General features: G+C 49.4%; 2 protein-coding genes across 2 annotated transcripts in view; one reads left to right on the top strand and one right to left on the bottom strand.

Annotated features, from left to right (window-relative positions):
- The window catches only part of MTOR (mechanistic target of rapamycin kinase), a gene marked incomplete at both ends in the record, with an annotated part of 104,939 nt that overhangs the window by 46,039 nt on the left and 33,348 nt on the right, over positions 1 to 25,552 (bottom strand). The window contains 6 exons of the mRNA XM_084244066.1: positions 17,633 to 17,778; positions 17,915 to 18,077; positions 18,674 to 18,816; positions 22,961 to 23,107; positions 23,783 to 23,875; positions 24,923 to 25,085. Of these exons, the coding sequence (XP_084100192.1) occupies positions 17,633 to 17,778; positions 17,915 to 18,077; positions 18,674 to 18,816; positions 22,961 to 23,107; positions 23,783 to 23,875; positions 24,923 to 25,085 (855 nt within the window). The remainder of the gene's footprint in view (positions 1 to 17,632; positions 17,779 to 17,914; positions 18,078 to 18,673; positions 18,817 to 22,960; positions 23,108 to 23,782; positions 23,876 to 24,922; positions 25,086 to 25,552) is intronic.
- Positions 8,268 to 13,066, top strand: ANGPTL7 (angiopoietin like 7; the record flags this gene model as incomplete). Its single annotated transcript, XM_084242001.1, has 5 exons — positions 8,268 to 8,637; positions 10,977 to 11,077; positions 11,612 to 11,806; positions 12,455 to 12,653; positions 12,897 to 13,066. 5 exons carry the CDS (start codon positions 8,268 to 8,270, stop codon positions 13,064 to 13,066), a joined length of 1,035 nt encoding a protein of 344 aa, XP_084098127.1.

The following is a 25,552-nucleotide window of genomic DNA, read 5'->3' on the forward strand; positions in this document are numbered from 1 at the left end:
TTGGCTGCCATGTCCTCTGATGACGGTGTGGATGGTGGGTGTCACCATACCTAGGGCACACGCCAGTTCCATATGTGACACGTGGGAGCTCTCAAGAAGAAAAGAGAGAGAGAGAATGCTAACAGCTGCGTGGTGGGGCAAGGGAAGACAAAAAAAATCCTATCTTTCCAAGACTGGCAGTGCATCTATTTTTTGATTTAGAAAAAAAGGGAGGGGAATTTACTGCAATATAATCACCTTTCCAAATTATAGCTTTCAATTGATACACACGTTATACATAATGTGGTGACTGGAACAGTCATATGATTTTGTTATTCTGCCTTTTCACAACAGGCATTTTCCACTTACCCAGAGTCTTCATAATTACTTTTTTTAAAAAAGATTTATTTATTTATGCATACAAGAGCTGGGGTACAGGCCAGAGGCACGGGGGTGAGAGCATTCACTAGAGACAGAGCGGGGAACAGAACAGGCAGACTGACTGAAATACACTGCTGCGGGGAGTAGCGGGCATGACAGGAGAGGTCTGCTGCACCATGTGGGTAGCTCCCTGGCTGGCAGGGAATTGAACTCGTGCTGCAGTGGCTACGGATAGCTTCGTAGGTTGCGTCTTAACCCTTGCGCCACTAGGGAGGCCCCTTCGTAATTACTTTTAATGGCTGCATGATTTCATCCTATTGATATGCCCACTAACGGAGCTGGTCTCGGGGCGCCTTCCTGGCTGGTAGAGGGCACTGGTCAGGTCACCAGGCAGCAAGAATGCTGCCCAGGGACTCACATTCAGTGCTACTCCATGCTCAGCAAGAACCTGTGCCACAGAAGATTGCCAGGTCAGCCTGGGCACCACAGTGCCCCCCGGGTGTGAGGATGAACAGGGCCCCAGGATGAGCCAGACAAGTGGTTTCCTTTTCACATGTCCTCACAGGAACCCCCTGGCTGGACAGGCCTGGGGCCCTGCCATAACCCAGCACCAAGGCTGTGAGCCCAGCCTACCAAAGCACACACTCCTGCTGGTGGGGCTCCTAGCCCAGGGGCCTGTCAGGGGCGCGCTATAAAAATGACGCATGGCTGTCACCCTTCCAGCGCCCTGGCTGATTTAGGGAGCTACTGGCAGGCGCGTCACTCCCAGCATGTCAGCCAGTTAATTACCTCCAACTTTATCTTTCTTGTCAACACCGCTTGACAAATTGACCATTATCTTTCTATTCTACAACAGTGTGCACTGCTACTTTTCTGGGGATGCCTGGAGGGTTTTCTCTCCTTTGTGCTTCTTCAGATCCCAAGTGAAATGAGGAGCTCCAGAGAGAGGTGACTAGAAAGAAGCAGTCAGGGAAAAGAAGGTGAAAAGGGGAGGGGCCGACAGCCCGAATCCAGAGCTACTTTTCAGCTCTCTTGACTCAAAGCAGAGTGGATATTTTGGTTAAAATCCTGATTTCTTGGCTTCTTGACGTCCAAGAGTTCTGACTCAGTCTATTTTGCGGATAAAGTTGGGAAACAAAAATTAAACGAGCTGGCAGGTGGCAATTTGGCAGCTTCGACCTGTTCATGCTGAACTGTGTAGGCAGATGTGAGCTGGCCTTCTCCAGGAAGGAGCCAGGCCACATTGTAGAGCTACTGAGACCCACTGTGGAGACAGGGAAAGGAAAAACCCTGCCTGGCAAGGCAAGCTGACCGCGACACACTAAAACTGGATCCCCGAGACCCTAGCTGATGAGAGGTCCAAAGGATCAGGAGAGATCACGGGTCTCCATGGCTTGCTGCTGGGACAGATGTGTTGGTGGTACCCACGGGGCAGAACCCAGCACCTACTCACTTCATCAGTTCTAAGACACACACTTTCACTTAGTCGCTGAGATTGCACTGCAGCTGCCACTCGAGGCTCCCGAGTGTGGACAGAGTTGGATGGCCAGCAACCCCGTGCACCCTCGCACTGCCAGGCCTTCCCGAGGATGGGCTGGACAGGTGGTGGGTGACGTTTACTGCTGAACTGCCACAACTTCTCTCTATGATGGTTAGGGCCAGCTTTAGGAGAAGTCCCCTTCCCTTCGGGTTTATTTTGGGGGAGAGAAACTCTTCTGGGAATTAACTCTTTCACTTGACAAGTTCCATGTCTTTGCTCTCAGGCTCTGGAGCAAGTGCCAGATGCTGAAGCAATGGTGGCCGACGAGACAGAACCTTTCTTTCACCAAGCTCACGCATCAGCCAGTCAGGTATACAAACTGCAAACTGAAATGAGGTTTCCATGCAGGAAACAGAGCTCAGGGCCCTGACCTGGATCCGGGTGGCAGGGGAGGTGGTTCTGATGCAGGGGTATCACCTAAATCCAATTACTTACTCTTCGCTGGACATGGTCTAGGCACCAACACGGGTCGAAATGTTTTATGTGCACTACCTATTCTTAAGCAAACTTCTTAATTGATGTATAACACAGAGAGAGTGAAGTACCCCCAGAGTACAGCTTGATAAACGACCACAAAGTGGCGATCCCTTGTAACTACCAGGTAGACCAAGACACAGAACAGCACACAGCCAGCACCCCAGAAGCTCCCGAGCCTCCCCCAAGCCTGGCTCCCCTTCATCATCCCACAGTAACAACCACCTGACTCCTGCCACCACCGGCTAGTTTTGCCAGGTGTTGAGCTCACCTGTGAGATACACCCAGGTAGGCGCAGGCCGCGCCAATGTCTCCTTCCTACTGTGACTAGCATTTCACTTGTGATGTCCCACAATGCATCTTCCTCAGTACTGATGGGCATTCAGCCTGTTTCAGTTTATAGCTACTATGAACTGGGCTCCCAGGGACATTCCCGTAGGTGGCCTCTTTCCGTTGCGGTTACGCCTAGAAGTAGAGCTGCTGGGTGGCAGGCATGTTCAGCTTTAGAAGATGCTGGCAAAGCGCTCTCTCAAGCACTTTCACCAACACACACTTCGCTGGGAGAGCATGGCGATCCCTCTGCTCCCCCATCCTCGCAGACAATCAGTATTTTAGTGTTTTCCACGACAGTCTTCTGGTTGGTGTGTAATAAGTAGCATCTTATGGTTTTAATTTGAATTTCTGTAACAACTAATGAGCTTGAGCAGCTTTTCTTGTGCTTAATGGCCATCTGGATATCCTCTTTTGTGAAATAAATGTTTGTTCTCATCGCCTGCCAATCTCTTAATTGCACTTTTTTTTTTTTTTTTTTTTGGTTTGACTGGCCTTCTCTAGTCTGGGTATGTATACACAGAGGTTCTGTCTTGGAAATATCTTCTTGTCTTTTCACTTGCTTCACAGCGTCTCCTAATGAACAGAAACAACTACTCTACCAGCATTTATTAATGTTTTCCTTTACAGTTAATATTTTTTGCACCTTAAGAAATTTTTGCTTGGGCCTCCCCCGGTGGTGCAGAGGTTGAGCGCTGGGCTGCGAAGCTGCCCGCAACCTCTGCAGCACCAGTTCGATCCCCGGTCACCGGCGAGGGTCCCACATGGCGCGACAGACCTCTCCTGTCGCGCCCACTGCTCCCCTTAGCAGTGTGCTTCGTCAGCCTGCCTGTTCTGTTCTCCGCTCTGTCTCTGGTGAATTCTCTCACCCTGTCACACCTGACTGTACCCAGTGCTTGTATAAATAAAATAAATAAATCTTTAAAAAAAAAAAAGAAATCTTTGCTTATTCCAAATGCTGAATGTTATCTTCTAGAAGGTGTATTGTTTTACCTTTCACATTTAGAATTCAAATCTCTTGGGCTTGAGATTTTGTGTGTGGTGTGAGGTAAGCTTAGGTCAAGAGCCTTTCTGCCCACAAGGCTATCTGACTCAACAGAACTTAACGAAAAGAGATCCTTTCCTGGCAGTCCCGTGGTATCACCTTGTCATAGATCAAGCGTTTGAATGTGTGGGCCAGTTTCTGGACATTTATTTCCATTCCATTTATCCATGTGTCTATCCTTGTGCTAACACTAACACTGCCTTAATTATTATAGTTTTCTGCTAAATCTTGATTATCTAGTAGTGTAATTCTTTCAAATTTATTTTTCTCCTTTAAAAATGCATTAGTGGGCCTCCCATGGTGGCGCAGGTGGTTGAGCGCCATGCTGTGAAGCTGTCCCACAGCCTCTGCAGTGCAGGTTCGATCCCGGCTGGCCTGGGAGACACCCACATGGCGCAGCAGACCTCTCCTGTATCGCCCACTGCTCCCCTCAGCAGTGTATTTCAGTCAGTCTGCCTGTTCTGTGTTCTGCCACTTGCACACTGGCTAAGAGAACAGATGCTCTGTCTCTGGGGAATCCTCTCAGCCTCCCACACATCTGGCTGTACCCCATTCTGGTATGCATGAATAAATCTTAAAAAAAAAAAATGCTTTAGTTATTCTTAATTCTCTGCCTAGGTTAGCTTAATTCTCACAAAGATCCTGCAGGTAAAATTGTTAGGATTTTTATTTCAATTTCATAGACTACTAAATTCAGAGGAGTTAAGCAGTTTGTAAAGGGTCCTACAACTATCAAGTATAGGGGAGGGATAAAAACTCAGACTTGTCTGATTCTGGACCTAAATAGCTACAGCCTCCTTAGTCCTCAAGCCAGGTGACCACTTCAGGGCATTTAATATGAGTGTGTTACAATTTTAAAAAATGCCATTGTTCTAAACTATCTACTTTCAGTCAAAAATTTTATTGGTCACTATCAAAATTTCTGGTGAAATGCTGGAAAATAAAGCACAAGAGGCCAAAGCATCTTGGAGTCCTTCCACAGCTCCTTCGTCTCCAGAGTAACAATCACCCCCTCACCTGAACTGCTAGGGCCCAGGGCTGGCACCCTTCAGCTCTCCAGCTTTAACCCGCAAAGATCTTTCTTGACTCTAAAGCCACACTCGACTACTGACTTCCTCTTAGTATGTCAGGTCTCACTGGCTGCACCTTTGCTCACAATGGCCTCTCCCTCTCCTGGCTACTTCCTTTTTCTTTAAAACCTGGGTATCACTTCCCCTGGAAGGCCTTCCAGAACCTTGTCTGGGATGGGCACACCTCCCCCATGTCCTGCATCTAGCCTGTCACGCTCCTGGGGTGTAGCTGTCTCCCCATCTAGACTGCAAGGCCCCTGAGGCTGGGCCAGCACAGTCAATGTGTTCTGCCACTTGCACACTGGCTAAGAGAACAGATGTTTGCTGGAGAGGCCTGAGAGAAACCAGAGACAGACGTTTTTTCTGCGTGCAATAATTCAATACAGACTCTAAGAGGAGTCCTGAGAGAAATGATTTCTAATAGGTCTAGGACGCAGCGGATTCGAAAGCTATGGTAGAATTGGCGAATTAGAGCTTAGGGAAGAGGCGGAAGTACCTTCCGTGATGGATGGGAACTTTCAGTTGAGATAGAAATAGAGCTGACAGATATGAGTCAGAGAGTAAATGGCTATATGTAGTAAGCCATTAAAAGTCTTCATAAAAGGTAAACTATTCCCATGAAGTACACAATTAAACTAAAAACAAGGCAGGTTCTTCTGAGCTGCCCACTCAACATACTGCAAGTCTAGGACCGAGGGGAGCTGTTTTTCTCCTTCATCATTTTTTAAAGCGAGGCTTTAATAGTGAACAGGGCAAGAAGGCATTAGAAGAAGTGGTGTCTCCTCTCTAAAGGGGATATTTTCCATATAACGACATTCCATAAACTGTAAGGTGTCCTAATTTTGCAGTAACTCCCATTTTTATGGCCACTCTGTTCACTCGCAGACAGAGAGGGATTAACAGTCTTGCTCTAGTCATCCACATTCTTCTTGGCTTTCTGGCTTAGCTGTACTCAAAACAAGGGCTTGCTTTTCCTTCTTTAAGAAAATCAGAATCTAGGACATCCCAGGGGTGTGGATGTTTTGGAAAGCAGATAATCTTCTGGCATGGTAATTATTACTCTTAATTAGCTATTTTTCTAAAAAAAAAAAAAAAAAAGAAATGGGGATTTGGTTGACATTTGGACAGCTTAGGCGATTTACAAAAATCTTCAAATTAGAAAAGACTTTGTCTCCAATTTATGCCTTATGTTAGAAATAAATGTCAGAGAGTAGGCACTCATGCTGGAAACTAGATGCATCTGATCCACACTTGCAAATCCCCTCCTATCTTTCCCAGAGAGGACTGCTACATGGGTTGCTAAGATGAATGACTGATTCATTCTCTTCCCTGATATGAATGTCTACTCAGAACATTTTCTAGTTTGGGGAGCGGAAGCTACTGGGGAAAGCAAATGAAAAGCTGGCTGGGACTCCACAAGCGCCACTGTTGCAATGTGCTTTCTCCACCACACTGCTACAGGCGCACCAGGACAGTAGGGTCCAGGCAAGCCACGTGTGACTGCACGGGGTGCACTGCGGGACATCTGGATTAAGCTCCTTTGATGCCCAGGAGGTCATCTTGAAGATCCCCTTGAACGTTAGCAGACCCTGGCAGATGTTGGCGATTGGGGCCAAGTTTGTGTTAGTGACATGAACTCCACGGTACTAAGACTGTAGAACCCAGCTGGGCTAGATATTTGCAAAAAGAAAGCAGGGGCCTAAACAGAATCTCTTGAGCAGACTCACAGTTGTCACAGGTGCCAGCAACATCCTCACCTTCCTAGCAACAGAGACAAGGGAGGTGAAAATACAAACCCTGACCCACCAAATCCATTACTGGTTTTTGATTTAGAGAAAAAAGAATTGTTTGGTAACTTTAGCTGCCTGAACAGAAATTAGTTCCTGAGAAGCTAGAAGCTGTGTCTGGAAAGGGATCTGGGGGGATCGTGGAGCGGAGGGCTAGAGAAGGAGGATGGTCAGGAATCAGGCTTGCGCGTGATGGACCCAGACCCATATCAATAGAACAAGAGCTGCTTCGAGGACTCCATAATGGGAGGCAGCAACAATGTGCTCCAAAGCAGACCTAATGCTTACGGGCAGAGGGACAGACTGACTGCTTCAGGACAGAGGGACCTTTGCATAGATTTTTAGTGAAGTCTACTGTAAGGACGTTGGCTGAAATCCCAGGTTTTTACATTTGTTTTCAAAGGAGGTATGGCCTTCAAATATAATACATGGAAAGTGGCGATATCCCAATTTTCAGGGGTAGTTACCATACACAGAGAGTAACTTCAAATTTGCAAACCAAGCTGCAAAGGAAGCGGGAAATGAGAGTTTAGATGGGGTTTGTTAGGTGATGCCATTTCTTTTCTTCACACTTTAGTGTCTTTTCCAAGTTTTGAATCACGGGCCAAGGGTGGGCCTCCTGTTCTGTCTTCTGTCTCAAACTGATGGAAGTGTGGGTGACCACCCCAGAGCCACGTCCACACTACTGAGTTTTCATCCACGCTGTCATCTCTGACATCTCCTTACCAAATGTCAACTGGGAGAAGCTAAGGATGGCCCACTCTCGATTGAAGCAGGTATGTAAAACAAAGACTGAGGAAATCCTGCGGCTACAAACTTCAGAGTCTTTTTTTTTTTGTGCTTCCTCAGAGAGATACTCTATCCTATTTCTAGAGCTTTTCAAAGCTGGAAATTTTCAAACGTGAGATGACGTTAGATTTTGATTAAATGAGGGCTTTGTAAAACAATGAATGATGATCACAGAAAGGAAAAAATCAGCCTCATTAAAAGCACATCCAGCAGGAGGTTAAATAGAGCAGATCCTTGCAAGAAAGAGCAGGGATTATGTTAACAGGCCTCCCCCCTGCGTGAGTGGAGAGTCTTATTCCCAACGCTCTGCCCACCTTACACTCACCCCATGGTTATATAACCCTTAGACCGGAATGTGGAAATTCTTCTGACCCTGCCCTGTCTGCTGATAGAGCTGAGCCAGGAGCTGGCAGGGGCATAATCTAATAGGCAAACTGGAAACACAAGTTCACAGCCCTCTTGTCTCAGCCCAGAGACAGCAGGCAAGGAAAGAAAGACTCGGAAAGAAAGACTCGCCACTGTCTCCCTCCTCCCCTCCTCTGGCCTCAGTTCACGCTGACTTCACCCAACAGGCACCTGGCCCTCCCAGATGAGCTGGGAGGGGCTCAAGCACCATGCACAGCCATGGCTGGGGTGGAGGTGCAGGCAGCAGACAATATTTAAGAGTTTGGAGAGCATTCCGGCTGGGGAAGGAAAGCTGTAGGGTCCCCAATTAAGCTGCACTAGAAAGAGCAAGGAAAGAAAGAAAACAGCAAAGCAGTGAGCCCATCACGAGTGAGTGCAAGGCTGTAACTGGCTGCAGCTCTGCGAACCTCGGCTTTGCAAACCAATTCCCCCAAAGGGAGACCATCCTTCACCCAGGCCCACAGAAGATGCTGAAAAGGTGTCTCTCAGCTGTCGGCTGGCTCTGCGTTTTCATTGCAGTCTTTGTCAGCCACCCAGTCTGGCCACAGAAGCCCCCGAAGCAGAAGACACCAGCAAAGCTCAAAGCGGTTGCCTGCTGTGAGGAGGTGAAGGAGCTCAGGGCCCAAACTGCCAACCTCAGCAGTCTGCTGAGCGAGCTGCGCCAGAAGCAGGAGCAGGACTGGGTCAGCGTGGTCATGCAGGTGATGGAGCTGGAGAGCAGCAACAAGCGCATGGAGTCTCGGCTCACAGATGCCGAGAGCAAGTTCTCCCAGATGAACAACCAGATCGACATCATGCAGCTGCAGGCGGCGCAGACTGTCACGCAGACGTCAGCAGGTAAGGGGCGTGGCCCGTCCTAGGGCCTCCGTGGGTAGCATGGCTCCTAGGTAACCCGGTCATCAGACCACTGCCAGGAGCGCTCATGGGATGTACTTACTTTCTAGAGGACAAGGCCCTGGCTGTCTTCCTCCTTAGTAGAGGCTCAGGTAGTATTTCTTTAGATTCCTAATGTTCTGTCAACTAACCTAGCACCTTCGTGGTCAGCACACTACCAGGCCCCGTCTTCCAGGCAGGTGTCCTTGCTTACCCGGGGCTGAAAGGAAGCAGGAATGAGCCAAAACCCAAACTTGCTTTGGAAGTCAAGTTTTGCCAACAACTGTCCTCTTACACCTCGGGGCTCAGTGAGATGGGCACAGATGGAACTGGGGGTCCTCTCTCTGCAAACCTAAGTCTTCCACTGTCTCAGAATTGACAGAGACACTGCTCAGAGTCATTTGAAGAATTCTTTGATTCAGGAAAAGACAGGTCCCTCAATTCTGGTATTTCTATTTTTCCCCAAGACAACACATGAAATTATCCCCAGATTACACAGGAAATAAGAAAATGCAATGCTGAAATTTTGATTGTTAGTAGGCCCAAGGTAAGAAGTATCTACTGTCTTTTGTGAAATAACTTTCCTCAGATGGGCCAAGAACAATTTATTGTTTAGAGAGAAATCTGGTTTTCTGAATCATCGGAAAATTAGAAGTTGTAAGGAGCACATCTCATAGGTCTGTCCTTTCTTGCTGATATAAATACCTTCTGGCCACACAGTAAGCCAAGGCAACAAGAACACAGAGCCCAGTCACCAGTCACCCTTGCACAAACGAAGAAAAAGTTTTCACATGAAATCAAGCTTAAAAAACGCTGCTATCGGGCCTCCCCGGTGGCGCAGCGGTTGAGCGCTGGGTTGCGAAGCTGCCTGCGGCCTCTGCGGCACCGGTTCGATCCCCGGCTGCTCCCCGGCCACCGGAGGAGGGTCCCACTTGGCGCGCAGACCTCTCCTGCCGCCCGCTGCTCCCCTCAGCAGTGTACTTCGGTCCTTCTGCCTGCTCTGCTCCCCGCTCTGGCTCTGGTGAATTCTCTCCCCCTCCCGCGCTTCTGACTGTACCCAGTGCTTGTATAAACAAAACAAACAAATAAATTAATTAAAAAAAAAAAACATGCCTCTATAAAACAAACAAAAAACAAAAAAAACGCTGTTATCGAAACCAACATGTCTAAATCTCGTTCTAGGCATGCACTTCCTGACCCCTGGTTTGGGAGCAGAAAGGCCTCCTCAGGCTATTTTCCAGAAGAATGGGTTGTGATTTAATCTGTGAAATTACACCAGGCCACTGGGCCGCTCCTCCAAACAGGACTTTCTCACCACCCAGCAGGCAGTGTCTTGGGGGGCCCAGGTGTAGATTTCCCGCCTCTTACTCTGCTTGCCCAGAACTCTGCTCCCTGCTTTCCTGTGTGCCATCAAGTGCTGGGCCACCTGCAGACTCTAGGGAGCCCTTGGGGGAAGAAGCATGAGTTGGCGCAGGCAGCAGGAAAATGAACAACTCTGAGGGCTGTTGAAGGCCAGCAACTCCCCTTCCCCTTTCCCCTGAGCCCTCCAGAAACGTGCCCCACCTGCCCTCGGCATGTTCTCCAAGGCCCAGTGCGATGGTTGCCAGAAAGAAGAGAGGCCAACACAGGGCAGGAAGGGTGTCTCCCGGCCAGCAAGAGACCCCGCTGACGCCTAGGAGGAAAGCTGCCCTTCCACAAGGCTCTCCACACTCACAGCAGAGACAAGACCTGGCACACAGCAGCGGCCCCAGGGCAGCCAGGAAGCCTTTGCCAGTGAAGACCAGCCTGCGTAGCTCTCTCTGCTGTGATCATGTGGCCAGGGGAAGGCCCAGGGGTTCCTCAGGGTGTCTGCACTTTCTTTTGAGAATCTAGCAGTGTTAGAGTAAGTTCCTAAGGCAGTTCTAGGAGGCAGTGCTCACTGCCTCTGAAAAACCAAGAAACAATAGAACCAGCCCCCAGGGCAGAGACTCTGTGACTACTGAACACATTACTTGGCCCTCACACATGGGTTTCTAGAACCCACAGCCGAGAGCAGAGAACCAGAGCCACATTCTTGCTGGTTGGGTTGATGCTATCCAGGTGAGGGGTGTCCCCAGCCCCACCTCCAGGGAAGTCAAAATCCACCCCTTCTCGGTCCCCCAAAAGCCCGGCTCTGCCATATCCAGACACTGCCTATAATTAACACTCAGGCAAGTTTTGTGGCAGAACCGAAGTCTGTCTTTAGACTTTCAGCTGAGAGGAATGCCCACTTGTCATGGCGCCCTGGCTTGGGTGCTCAGCCCTGCGGTCTGCTCCTTTTGCAGACGCCATGTACGACTGCTCTTCCCTCTACCAGAAGAACTACCGCATCTCCGGCGTGTACAAGCTTCCTCCGGACGACTTCCTGGGCAGCCCTGAGATGGAGGTGAGGTTGCGACAGCCCGTGTTCCGCACCTGCCCCACGCCCCCCAGGGCTGGTCACAGACTAAAGAAAGGGACGCGCAAGTCAGAGAAGCAAACACGCCGCGCTGGAGAGTTACCTGATGCCTGATGGGGGGTGGGAGGGCACCCAGGCTGTCTTGCCCCTTCAGATCATTATCAAGCAAGCCCCAACCCCGTAACAGATCAGACCGTCCCATAACCGCCACGAACGCGCCAAGACCGCCTGTCCTGTCCGGGTGCAGGTCTTTGGGGAAGAAGAAAAAGAGAAGATGTAGGGGGTTCACCAGGGACACCTGGATTTTCTCCCCTCTAAACTTACGAGCTCGCCTCTATCTTCAATTCTGACAATTCCTCCCCAGCAAAGCACCACCCTGCCCAGGTCACTCACACTGGGGTAGATGCGTTGCTAGCGTGAATGGGTGCCTGGAAGTGCTCTGTGGGGACGGGGGCAGGTGGGGAGCCCATCCACGTTTTGGTGCCCGCCTCTGCCGTCCTGACCAGAGCGCCGGCTCCCCAGGTGTTCTGTGACATGGAGACGTCGGGAGGCGGCTGGACGATCATTCAGAGACGGAAGAGCGGCCTCGTCTCCTTCTACCGGGACTGGCGGCAGTACAAGCAGGGCTTTGGCAGCACCCGCGGGGACTTCTGGCTGGGGAATGACAACATCCACCGGCTCTCCCGACGGCCGACCCGGCTGCGTGTGGAGCTGGAGGTGAGCCTGGCAGGCCTGGGTCCCGAGGCCGGACCGGGGCTGTCACACATGACACACGGGGGCGGGGGTGGGGGTGGGGTTCCGATTCTAATTCACTCTAGGCTTGTTTGCTGTGGTGGTTTTCCTGAAGATGGCAGCACAGGTGAGGTAGAATAGTTTTTTCCTTTTTTTTTTTTTTTTTAACAAAGCTGCAAGTACAGGATTCAGGAAGAGACTGAGCTCGCGCCAGAGATGGATAGTCTTAACAGTCAGCTGAGCGAGACTCTGTGGTCCCCGCTCTGGCCTGGGCCATGAGTTCCCCTACATGCAAAATTTATTGATACAGGTTGGCAAAGGCCATGAAACAAAAACACTGTTGTCAAGTTGCTCTCATGATGGGATACAGCAGAAACACAGACACTGTGTAGGCAGGTATGGGGAGGGCCCAGAAAGAGACCCTAATCAAGGCCACATGACGATCCAGGCGAGAAGTCTAATCTCGGAGCCTCTCAGGGTAGGACGAATAAGGTAAGGTCTAGGGAGGTGAACAAGTAACGAGGCTGCACCACTTCCCAGAGTAAAGATACACAGTTGTGCCTGAAGAGGGTGTAGGAGGGGCTGACGTGGAGCCCCACGCACTGTGTCCAAGGCCTGCCTCCTCCCTGACAGGACTGGGAGGGCAACGTGCGCTACGCTGAGTACAGCCACTTTGTCCTGGGCAATGAACTGAACAGTTATCGCCTCTTCCTGGGGAACTACAGCGGCAACGTGGGGAACGACGCCCTCATCTATCATAACAACACGGCCTTCAGCACCAAGGACAAGGACAATGACAACTGCTTAGACAAGTGTGCACAGCTCCGCAAAGGTGAGCTTTGGGGGTGGCAGGGGGAGTTCAGGTACAAAAGCCCACAGTCCCACTTGAGAAGAAAGAGTGAGTTTATTCCTGCACAGCTGGGAGCCTGGCTTTGGTGGGCCTTTTAGATACTGGCTCTAACCGCTTCGTTACTGTTGAATAAACAACTCTATTTGGCAGCGCCTGAAGTCAGCCTGTTGGCTGTCGACGGGGAGCACACCTCGGCTGACTGACTTTGATCTCTGTCTGTGCTAGGTGGGTACTGGTACAACTGCTGCACGGACTCCAACCTCAACGGAGTTCACTATCACCTCGGAGAGCACACCAGGCACCTGGATGGCATCACCTGGTATGGCTGGCACGGGTCTAGCTACTCCCTCAAGCGGGTGGAGATGAAAATCCGCCCGGAAGACTTCCAGCCCTGAAGGAGGCTTGCTGTGGAACAGGATGGGGAAAATGGAGAAGAACGGAGGCTGGGCGAAGATGGAGAAGGAAAGGCAGGCTCTGAGGAGCACAAAGCAGCGGGTACCCAGAATGTGACAGTGAATATGAGTACTTCAATGCAGCGGGTCCTGACACATACTTCTCGGGGTGGGGGTAGGATGGGGTGGGGGTGGTCTGAGCGGCACGCTCTGGCCCATGGCCCCTGACACAGCAGTGCTGTCTTCTCCACGGGAGTTTCCCGGGAAGGAAAAATAATGCAATCACTTTATTTTCTCTAAAGCTTGTGTCACATGATAGTAGAAAATAAACCTCTTTCTACAAGAAGTCTACGACTTTGATTCTTAAGGCGAGGCCCTGGTGTCAGAGCAAGGAATGGAACAGGGAGGTAGAGGAGGGAGCCTTTCTTTTTAAACTCAATGAAATTCGCGCTACACTTCTCTTTTCTTTAAAGACAAACATTTTTCGGCTAGAGCTGAGTGACCCAGGTAGGGCTTGGGTGGAGGAACCAGGGCACCAGGCCTGGCAGTTAGCCCCTGGGCCTTGGTCGGGGCAGAGCACTGAAAGGCAGGAAGGGACTAGTGGCTCCGGGAGCTCCAAAGGGAGGAGGTGGCAAGAATCCCTCAGGGCGCTCGTGTAGACCCGCCTCAAACATGTGCCATCAATAAAGCCACTTTGTAAGAAAAGGACTCAAAGAGCTTTTCCCTCTTTTATCTTATACAAACAAAAATTGCTGAAAAATGAAGGTAGCTGGTCCTATAGTTAATAATTCATGCTGTATATAAGCATCCTGCTTTGTAAAAAGAAAACAGTACATTGTTTTAAATGTTCAGCTTCTTTTCCCTTCTACAATAAACTTTTAAAACTGTCGTTTTAAAAAATTGTTATTACTACTGGAGCACGGTAACAGTTTGGAGTAAAAGAGTCAGGGGGTGAGCAGTGACAAAGACACTCTGGGTTGCAGCGTCCCCAGGGATGCCAAGGGAGGATTAGGAGGCCAGAAAAGAAAAAAGCAAGGGACAAAGAGTACAGCAGCCACCAAAGAGGCCAGAGCCACCACCCACCCAGCTCCCACAGAAAAGGGCTGGGGCCACCACTGGGCTCCAAAAGACTGGCAGCAAGCACCCCTGCTTCCTACCAGGGCAGACAAACACACGGGAGGGAAAGCAGCCCTGCCGGGCAGATGTGACTCTGGCCTGTAGGAATCAGTTTCCCCCTGACTATTCCCTTGAACTAGCCCATGTCAGAGAAGCCCTCATCCCTAGCATTTCCTATGGTACTTGCTTGTGGTTTCTGCTCGTGGAAACCTATGTAACCCTATAAACAAGAATCTTGGCATTTTCAAAGAAATAAAGGGAGCAGAGGAGAAGTACAGGAGAGCAGGGCTTCCCACAGGAAGGCATTTAAACAGAAGCTTCCCGAGGCAGGCGAGGGATCTGAGATGCTACATGATACTGCCAGGAAAGAGCTGGGGGTCGTGGAGGTGACGGGGAGGGAGAACACAGGATGCCTGTTCGTGGGCAGCTAGTTACATTCTCTCTCGTCAATGCCTGCAACTGAAACAACAGGCTCTGGGCAGCAGAAGCTGCAATAAGTAAGTGTGACCACCTCAAGCTAGAAAGCTGCTGAGCAGCACACAACAAACTGGAAGTGCAAGCGACAGAACAGGAGGAAACACTTGCAAACTGAAATGCCTCATACAGGGTTAATACCCCAGATATATAAAGAACTCCTACAACTAACAGCAAAATTACAAATAATCCAATCAAAGAACAGGCAAAGGACTTGAATATTTTCCCAAAGGAGATAGGCAAAGGGCCAACAGGTACTGAAAAAGAGGCTCAACACCACTAATCAGCAGGGAAAACACTAAAGCCGCGGTGAAGTGCTAACTCACACCTGTTAGAATGGCTCCCATCAAACAGACAAGACATAACATGTTGGGAGGATGCGGAGACAACAGAGCCCTAGGGCCCTGGGGTGGGAATGTAGGTGGACTCAGCCACGTGGAAAGCAGGTGACAGCTTCTCAAAACATGAGAACCAGAACTCCCATGTCATCCAGCACCCCCACTGCTGGTATTTATGGGAAGGAGACAAAAACACTAACTTAGAAATACACGTCCCCCATGTACACTGTGGCCTGATAAGATACGCAGCAACTCAGTCCTAGACAGATGAATGAATAAAGAAGATGGATGCTCACAGCGGAGCATCATGCAAGCATAAAGGGAAATCCTGCCATTCATGACAACACAGATGCCCCCGGAGGATGTAATGCTAAGCGGAATAAGCCAGCTAGAGATACAAGTACATGCGGCACACTGGTACGTACAACCTGAAAAATGAAAAAGCCTATTTCATAGAAACAAAGAAGGTGGTTGCCAGGGAATGAGGGAACATGGGGAGATGAAGGTCAAAGGCACAAACATCCTAAGATCTGAGGCATCCAGCAGGGGAGAGGGAGGGAGAGGGCTCAAAACAGGGGAGAGAAGAGCACAAGGGACTATGACGACGGTTCACGGGTGATGTGGTGGTGGAGATTTACGGGGACTACACCTGAGGGGAGAAATCAAATACTGTGCAGAAATGAACAATGATATAAGAAAATTTAAAAGTTTAATAAAAAAAAAATAAAATGGGGGCCTCCCTGATGGTGCAAGTGGTTAAGCACAGCACTACGAAGCTGTCTGCAGCCTCTGCAGCAGGAGTTCGATCCCCGGCCAGGGGAGGTGACCCACATGGCGCAGCAGACCTCTCCTGTCTCCCCGATCCCCTCAGCAGTGTATTTCAGTAGATCCACCTGTTCTACTCCCCACTCTGTCTCTGGTGAATGCTCTCATCCCCCACACTTCTGGCCTGTACCCCAGTTCTTGTATGCATAAATAAATAAATCTTTATAAAAATATATAAAATGTTTACAAAGAGGGCAAAGGGTGAAGAAAAATAAGAGTAGGAAGATTAAACCCAGCTGGAGGTGGGGCGAGCAGGCTTCAGGAGATGAACCAGGGAGGTGTGTCCCCAGTGCCCCCCAGAGGGCTGGGACGGAGTGGAGAGCAACTTCCTGACAGTAGCTTTGCCTAAGGCTGTTTCTAAAAACTTTCTTCAGTGAAGACAACAGCAGAACCCCACAGTGGTAGTTAGGAAAAACAATTCTATAAAATCAGCAATGAAACTGCAAATGGGAACAGGCAAGAAGGGAGTGGGAAAACCCATGGGGCCAAGTGAAGGGCAGCGGCCTGCCCGCTGAGCTGAGCCTGGCGGGACAGACCACAGGCTCTGGGAAGCACTGGCCTTACCTGGGAACTGAGCTGTGTTTTGTTTTAAAACCAAGGCCCATGTGCTGGGAATTCTGAGAACTTATTTTCAATTATACTGGCACACAAGGCTGCACGACCTCCTTGAACACGTTTCCAGGCCTCTGACCAAATCTTTCTACTATAAATGTGCATAAACATTAGCAATTCTCTGAGCGTCTCAAAAATGGGGGGAATCTGGGGTGGGATGAGGGAGGTTTTAGAGCGGTGTCTGGTAAAGGTTAGCAAGGAAATGAATGGATAGAATGAGCTACTTGGAGAACTTACCAGACTCAGTTACCAGCTTTGTATCAGTGGTCAAGCGAGACCACAGTAAAGCTGGGGCAGGGGAGAAGGCAGCTTCCACACTGCTGTGCCTGCTGCGGAAGTGAGGCCCACCCAGATGCGGGCATGTTTGGAGCCATTCCTATGTGTTATTTTAGCAATCAACACTCCCTCAATGTCCAAAATGTGAAAAGGAAGACTTTTAAGCATCTACTCGAAAGCAGAGCGAGCCGAGGACCGGGCCACGTGGCCATATTCTCAAGCAAAGGAGGCACCACACATATCAGATAGCTCAGCCACCATGGGGGACGCAGCAGCTGGGCGATGCCCCCAAACTATCTGCAGTGAAATCAACCATGTAAGCATTTACAAGAAGATAATTAGATCCCAGAGTTTACATCCTTGATAATCAATAGGGGAAGGGAACAGTTCTCTAGGAACTGGAGTTAACACGTCTGCTACTGGTGTTAATTCCGGAACGGCAGAAAATGTATTAACAACCTACTTTTTCCACAGACAGACAACTCAACACCATCTTATGAGAGGAGAGAACCCTAGCAAATCAGGTAAAGAGCACGGAACCTCAGGTTTTTATCTTCAGGATTCCAGAGGTGGGACACCCAAGCAGAGCACAGAAACACATGCCCGCAGCGCACTTCTACCCCAGGCACGGAATCTATCTGTCCAAGGTGGCTGTGATCACAGAAGTGCTTCTAGGCTGATCTCACCGAGACCAGCAAGCCCAGGCTGGAAAACAACAGGAGCCCAGGTGCTCAGGGTTAACAGAAACGGCCGTTACAGTCAAAACACGGGCGCGCCATCTGCAACGACATGGCCTTCGAAGGCGTTTCCAGACCAGATGGCGGATTCCACAAAGAAGTCTCCAAGTGACTCTGTGACCGGCATAGGCAGTGGTAGGAGAGAGATTGCTTTAGATGAAAGTAGCAATTAAAAAGGGCTTACAGCCTACCTGATGAGAGACTCGAGGATGGCAGGGGTGGGGCCTTTCTGGAACTCCAGCTCTTTGTAGTGTAGTGCCTTGGCATATGCTCGGCACTTGGCAGCCCTCTCGCCCAGCAGAACGATGCCGTTGTCGTCTCGCAACGGCAGGGGGCCCTAGGGGAGAGCAGAGCCCGTGACACAGGAGAATGGCAGACGGGGCACAGACAAGAGCTGGCTGCATGGGTGCCTCTCCCCTCCCACCAGCTGGTTCCCTGTCAGGCTCCATCTGGACCGTGGGGAGAAGTCTCACCTTGTCACTGTGTTCCATGAATTCAGCCAAGTTTAGGAGGGTTTGTGTGACTTCGGCGATGTCCTGGGAGGTGAGTGCCAACTCGATGCTCCTGATGAGCTCATCCTGCTGGTCTTCATTCAGCTCAGACCAGCAGGACACGAATGCGGCGTTGAAGAGATCCCTGAAGGCAGAGCAGAATGAGAAAGAGGTTGGGACTGCCTTTCAAGCCTCTGCCTCGTGCCCCAAAGTCACTTCTATTCCTGGCACCGTTGACGTTGGTTACACAGTGCTGTCCGACAGAACTTGCTGGAAATGGTCTGTCTTTCTTGTCACTGAGCACTTGAATTATGGTGTGACTGAGAAACTGGATTTTAAATTTTACTTAATTCTAGCTAACTTAGAATATGGCTAGTGAGTATTATATTTCACAGCTCAGGCACAGACACCGTGTACACGGGGAATTGTGTGTGGGTGGGGGAAGAAAGGGGAGCAAAAAAAGGAACATCCCCACGGGCACAGTGCTCGGCAGTTCTTACATAATCTGTTCAGGGGAGGGGATGAATGGAAAGGGGATTTCCAACAGAAGCCGGCATCTACACATCCAGAAAACAATCTTCAAGTGGCTGTTGAGATATTTTTCTCCCTACAAGTCAGCCAAATTAAAAATACTAGCCTTTTACTGTTATTGTTAATGGACACTAATGTTTATATATTTTCCACGTGCTGAGCCTCCTCATCCCAGTCTGCACCGGGACAAGGGCGTGCAGGACACTATACCTGGCCATCGGGTTGTAGGCCTGTGCCAGGGCCCAGCATGAGCGCAGGGAGGGTGATGAGGAGTCCTTCAGCAGCTCCAGGCTCAGCCGCCTCAGCCACTCCAGCCAGTCATCTTTGGAAACCCTTCTGGCTGCTCCCCAGGCCTGCAATCCCATAGGCGACAATGGCAAATCATCAGCCTCAAGAACCAAATATAAAGAGTCCGCATCTAATTTATGATTTAATGATTATTCTACTTCTTTGATTCATAAATTACACTTCTCATGACAAAATTCCCCCAGAGCACAAATACAAAAGAATCATATTTAACTAAGTCATAAAGCAAAAGCAGCAACCTCTAAAATATACCTCAACACAGAAAAGGCCTGTTTTATGATTCATTGTGCTGGACTCTCAGCAAAGCAGAGTGCTACAGACCAGAATGGACAGGATCGTCAGAGTGTAAACAAGGCCCAAAAGCCTCCCTCAGTGTTGGAAGGACTGGACAGTAGCGGTGTTAGGACACCGGCTCATCTCACTGCAGAGTCTTACAGGGCGAGGGAAAATGCTCAGGTAGCACCATCAGGAACCCTGTCCCATCAGGTGACAGTGAACCCACAGGATACTGCACGCGGTGGAGTGAGGTCAAAGGACTAACAGACGCCATTTCCACTTTCTAGTTTCTCCCCTTCAACTTCCCAGAAAACAGCCCTCCAGGAATCAAGAGTTACTACCAGGGGCAGTTTGGGGAGGTGGATGGAGATTCAGGCTCTGGAGATGGGCAGGGTAATAGGCAGTGTGAGGCGAATAGGCAGTTCTGTGGAGCTTGTCAGTTTGAATGCAGATCCCAGTGAATGTAACTTGTTCCCCACTGACCTTGGGCAAGTTATTTAACTATGTCTCAGTTTCCTTCTCTATAAAAGGAATTGAGATTTCAGTATCAATCTGAAAAGACTGTAAACAGTTCCCATCTCACAGGATGGGTGTTAAGGATTAAGTTAACAGGCACAAGGGGGGTTTAACAGTGATGGTGCAGACTAGCGCCGTGGGGGGGCTCCCCTCGCCCTCAGCTCTCTGGGCAGGCTGCTGGTATGCTGCCTCTGAGCCTCAGTCTTCCTCAGCTAGGGAAAACGCATCTACCAGGCCTAACTAGAATACACAGGAAACCAATGGTTGCTATTATCATCAAAATGACTTCTCTTGGGATTGGCCTAGCCCTCACTACTAAATCCCTAACTTAAGAAGATTGTTTTAAAGATTTTTCTAGAACAGACACATTGATCCTCTTAAAGTGGGGAGATTACAATAAGCTAGAGCATAAGATCTCAAGTGAAGAGGTCCAGGGAGGGAGACACCAGACCCCCCCCCCCACCCAATGTGTGACAGCAACAGCCACAGTGACTCAATCTATCACCTCCCGGGGTAAATTGGAGATCTGCTGTGGCTTTTGATGAGTTACCAGCGAGTGGCTTTATGTAAACTATTATTTTGTGTCAAAATCGTAAGTAGAGATATTATAAGAAACAAGCTGAAAAATTATGTGAAGGATTGTCATGGCGAAGGAGAACCCTGAACCAGAAGTAGGAGTGACACTGAACACCAACGACTTGCGGTGACACCTTACTCTACTGAAGGAAATAGGAACACCAAGTCCTTTTCTATCTACGGAGGTCTGGCTTCCCCCTTAGAGACGGTCTCTGAGAGATGCAATGTGTCACAGGCCACTTAAAAGTTGGACTCTTCCCCTCTACTGACATGAGGCTGAGCTTGGGGAAGGCAGAGGCCATTTGGCACAGCAGCAAAGAGACTGGTCTTTGGAGTCACGTGACCTAGTTGATGTTGGACAAGTTACTTCACCTTTCAGTGCCTCAATGTCCACGTCTACGAAACAGGGACGGTAGTGACAGCACCTAACTCATAGTTACTGTGAAGTCCCAGTGGCTCAATCTGCAGTGTCACTGCAGTCCTGAGACACGGGAAGCCTTCAACAGATGCGTATGTTGTCACTGCTTTCCTTCTCGTCGTTACCATTTGGTAAGTGGCAGTGGCAGCAAAAAGTTCTTCAAAAAATCTTAGCTTGGGCCTCCCCTGTGGCGCAGCGGTTGAGCGCTGGGTTAGCGAAGCTGCCCGCAGCCTCTGCAGCGCCGGTTCGATCCCCAGCTGCTCCCTGGCCACCGGAGGAGGGTCCCGCATGGCACGCAGACCTCTCCTGCTGCCCGCTGCTCCCCTCAGCAGTGTACTTCAGTCTTTCTGCCTGCTCTGCTCCCCGCTCTGGCTCTGGTGAATTCTCTCACCCTCCCGCACTTCTGACTGTACCCAGTGCTTGAATAAATAAATAAATAAATCTTAAAAAAAAAAAAAAAAAAGAATCTTAAAAAAAAAAAAAATCTTAGCTTAAAGCACAAGGGCACAATCTATTAAACAGGCTAAGTCCATTCCCCCGCCCCCCCCCCCGGCCCCGCACCATGGTCCTCCCCGCTTCTCATTTATTTGAAACATAACCAGCTCTCAATTCTCTGGGTTCTGCAGTGACTGTCTAAAGAGCAGCCAGTGTCTTCATCACCCATCCCGCTGACTGCCTCGGCTGTGACCTGGTGTGTGCTGACAGAATGCCAACTCGCTCACTCTGAAGAGGGGCCCACGCACATTACCATAGCACACTGGAGTGAGTGGCTGAAAGCCTGGAGACACCCTAGAGCTTTACACAAGTATGCTTTTTTTTTTTTTAACTTTTTCCGTACCGTATTAATTCTCTATTAGCATAACCAACAGAAAGGTGACTGAAGTGGCAGATTTTGTTTTGAAAGCTAAAATAAAAGGCTAAAACTGATAAATACACCAACCCCTAATTATCATCATCTGAATATGTAGAAACATAATTACTTTTCGATGAAAGAATCTGAGATTCAACTGTGGAGGATTTTGCTAAGGGTTTTTAAACTCGATCTGTTCTCTGAGGTAAGATAGCCTAGAGACTTCTTTTTCTCTTTGGCAAAGTTTATTTTTCTGAGTTCTGAGTAGAAAGCAAAACTTCCTGGAAGCAACTAGACTGTTGGGAATTTCCTAAAATAGAGAGAACGAGGCTCTGAACAGGGTGAACAGCTATCTGGTTGGAAGGACATTCTGAACCTGCCGGGCTGAGAACATCTGGGAGGAAATGTGCCTCTGGCCTCCTGGCCCAGCCCTTCTCTTGAGTGTGAGGTGTCACGGGGGTGACCTCAGTAACAGCCTGGGAATTCCAGGTGATTGATGATTTCTTACTTCCTTCTGAAGTCTCAGGCTGGAAGTTAGAAAATACACAGAGGAAAAAGCAGCTTCTCCCCAGACCCAGGCCTATTTTACCACTTCCAAGTGAAATCATTAATGTTTCTTGGCAGTGGTCACTTCCAGCTGTACGTGTGGTAAAGAATGACGTAGCTGTTAGTGACAAGCCTGCTGTTCTGAAGCCGTGATTGAATGCACACGCAGCAACACAGGTCTGTGCTCAAATCTTTATGGGCGTGATCAAAAGAAGACAACAAATGTGCTGGGACCCAGTCCCGCCCAACTCTTTAGCCCTATCGGAGGGGACACATGAAGGGCAGGCGCCGGGGGTCAGCAGTTAACACAGGAAGTGCGCTGCCTCACAGTCACCAGACACACCTAAGACTAATGCGGGCGTGGGAAACAAGCATCTGGTGAATTTACTTACAAGTCAGGGAAGTAACTATAACCATTCCGCTCAGATTCATTAGTGATGCTTCGAAACTGCCTGTCTTCAAGTGGATGGGTGGGTGGGAATCATGACTTGATCAGCACAGAGGACTGAGTACTAACCTGCAAGGATCTGAAACCCTGGCACTCAAAGTGGGTTCTGTGGACTGGCAGCACTGGCATTACTGGGGAACTTGTTAGAAATGCACAATGTCAGGCCTAAGCCTGGACTGCCTCACCAGAAAAAGCATCTTAACAATTGGCTGGTAAGCACAACGAGCCTAAAGTTTGAGAAGCACTGCTTCGGAGAGCCTGCATCAGTTTCAGAGGCTTACTCATTTTGTTCAGTTCATGTAAAAATGAGAATGTTATTGGGACCACAGAGTTCTACTGTCGAAGCTCTCAGAAGGACAGACACTTGTTCTCTACTCTCCATTAATAAAATGTATTCAGACACTAGAGAAAACAAAATGACCTAAGTTCACGGTATCTAGGTTTCAAGAAAAACCATCCCAAGTGATTGTTTTAAACTAAAAGTATCAAGAACCAAAGTTTTGAGCAAAGGAGAGGGGCAGGGCCCTCCCCTCCAAGCTTCCCAGGAAGCGATGGACCTGCCTTTTGGAGGTTGATGGTGCTGACGTGCAGTTTCTTCATGGGTCCCGTTTCTACTGGTCCACTAGCCAAAGCGTCCCCTTGGCCGCTCCTTAGCATCCGATGCTGGTAAATCAAAGGGTCTTCCTCTTCATCAGCAAGGGTGTAGCCCTGAAATCAGAGATTTATAGGAAAAAAACCTGCAACTCCACAAGGTGCTCCTAGTTTAGAAAATATCCTTAAACTTCAAGGTATTCACACCTTCTGGAAGAGCCAGGATTTTGACAAGTAAAAAGCATGGCCAAAATGAATCATGGGTGGGCTGTGTTCCCCACTGTGGACCAGTCTTTGCTGGTTACTCTCAATCACTGACACGCCCTGACTTAGCAGTACGTGCGTGCAACTGGCAGATGAAATAACTGAGCGACGACGAAAGTGAGGAAGTATTTCGAGCAAACAGCCACTGTCTATTTTTGTACAGCCGAGATCTAAGAATGGTTTTCATTTTTAAATGCTTGGAAAAAGCCAATCAGAAAGACTAATACTTTGCAACATGTTAAAATTATTACAGAATCATACGTGAGTGTCCATAAAAAACACTTCCCTGGAAGACAGCCAGGCCCATTCATATAGTGATAAATCTGGCAAGTGGCTGCTTCCAGGCTACACTGGCTGAGCAGGGGAGACACACCGCAACCACATAGCTGGCAAAGCAAAAAATTTACTCTCTTTAGAGAAGTTTGCCAAGCTTTAGTTCAGAGCTAAAAAGCTAGACCTACTCCCATAGCCAAGCTGACAAAAACACCAATTTGAAAAGTGGGGACTGTGACAAGAAGTAGAGCTCACCTTGACGATTCTGCAGATGAGGACGTCGTAGCGCTGGTGGTTGATTCGGTGTCGCACCAGGACTTTGTTCACCATGGGAATGAAAATCTGGTACTGTAACGAGGAAGCGGTCAGAACCTGTCACGTCGTGGTGGGGAGTGGGGAACGCACCATCACTGAGATCCAGCTATTTCTTCGGGGCTGGGCTAGCTCTGCAGTATTCGGAAAGACCCTGCTCCTCCACTATAATCCTCATGCTCGTCACCTTCTATGTGGGTCACTATACACACCTGCTCACAGCCTCTCTGCTTCCATGCCTGGCCCAGTCTATTTTCCACGCAGCATGGGGAGTGGTCATATACAAATGCTAAGTCAGATCATATTATTCCTGTGCTCAAAAGTTCAATTCACAGCAAAAGCCAACATACTCTCATCATCCACAACAACGATGAGCAACTTTTAGCGGGCCTTAGGACCCACTGGAGGAGTTTCTGGTTCAGAAGGTCTGGGGTGAGGTCTGAGACCGCATGTCTCACAAGTCCCCAGCGATGCAGACACTGCTTATCTAGGGATCACATCTGGAGACCCACTGGCCTGCAGCACCTCATCTCTACCCCGCCCCAGTCTCGCCTCATCTCTATGACCTCAGCTTCAAGCACAGCCCCCTGCAGTCACACTGCGTTCCTGCTACCCCTTCCGTCTGCATCCAAAGCTCTTTTTTTAAACAAATGATTACCAATTTACTAAAAAGACTGCTTTGAGCCTCTGCCGTGGTGACCGCAACCTCAACTCCTAGCGCCATACTGCGCATGCAACTCTCTGGGCTTGGATCCTAATCTGATTCGAATCTTTGCCCAAAGATCCACTCATCAGAGAGGTGTTTCCTGTCTCCGTGAAGCATCTCTCTCTGCTCCCACCCACCACTCTTATCAGACTGGATGGGAGCTCTGTGAGAACAAGGATGCCATTCTGCTCATTATATTAGTCCCATATCACTCAACCCCCATAGATAGCTCATAAAGTATTTACTGAATAAATGAAGGGAAAAAGGCAAGAAATGCCTAATTCTCCGACAGTGGATAAGACCGGCAGACTGATGGGTAAGTCCCAAAGTCTTCCCAGAAGCAGGGAAGCACACATTTGCTTAGCACGCGGCCTCACCTTCTTCCCCAGCTGAAAGACAAGTGAAGACAACGTGTCCATGGCTGTGATCCGCAGCTCTGGGCTCTGGTCCAGTGTCCTCACAATGGGGTGAATGATCCGGGAGGCGTAGTCAGTGAAGTCCAGGGATTCGGTCAGGCGGTCCACCGTCTCTAATGCTGCCCTGCGACCACGGACAACTTACAGCATTGCTACCACAGCCCAAAGGGGCGCAGGGGCTTAAGGTGACCTAGCAACCCCTACCACAGGGGAAGGAAGGGCCCGAGGGAATTTGGGTGACACGGATCCAACATGTATTCCCGTGAGATGAGACAGTGAACATTTCTACAAATCTGGGTTATTTCTGGACTAAAATAATGGGAGTTGAGGGGCCTCCCGGGTGGCGCAAGGGGTTAAGACGCAACCTATGAAGCTATCTGCTGTCTCTGCAGCACAAGTTCGATCCCCCGGCCAGCCAGGGAGCAACCCACCTGGCGCAGCAGACCTCTCCTGACTCACCCGCTGCTCCCCTCACCAGGTTAATCTGCCTGTTCTGTTCCCCACTCCGTCTCTGGTGAATCATCTCACCCCCCACACCTCTGGCCTATACCCCAGCTCTTGTATGCATAAATAAATCAATCTTTAAAAAAA

The sequence above is a fragment of the Talpa europaea genome, assembly GCF_964194135.1.
Source record: "Talpa europaea genome assembly, chromosome: 9".
Taxonomy (NCBI): domain Eukaryota; kingdom Metazoa; phylum Chordata; class Mammalia; order Eulipotyphla; family Talpidae; genus Talpa; species Talpa europaea.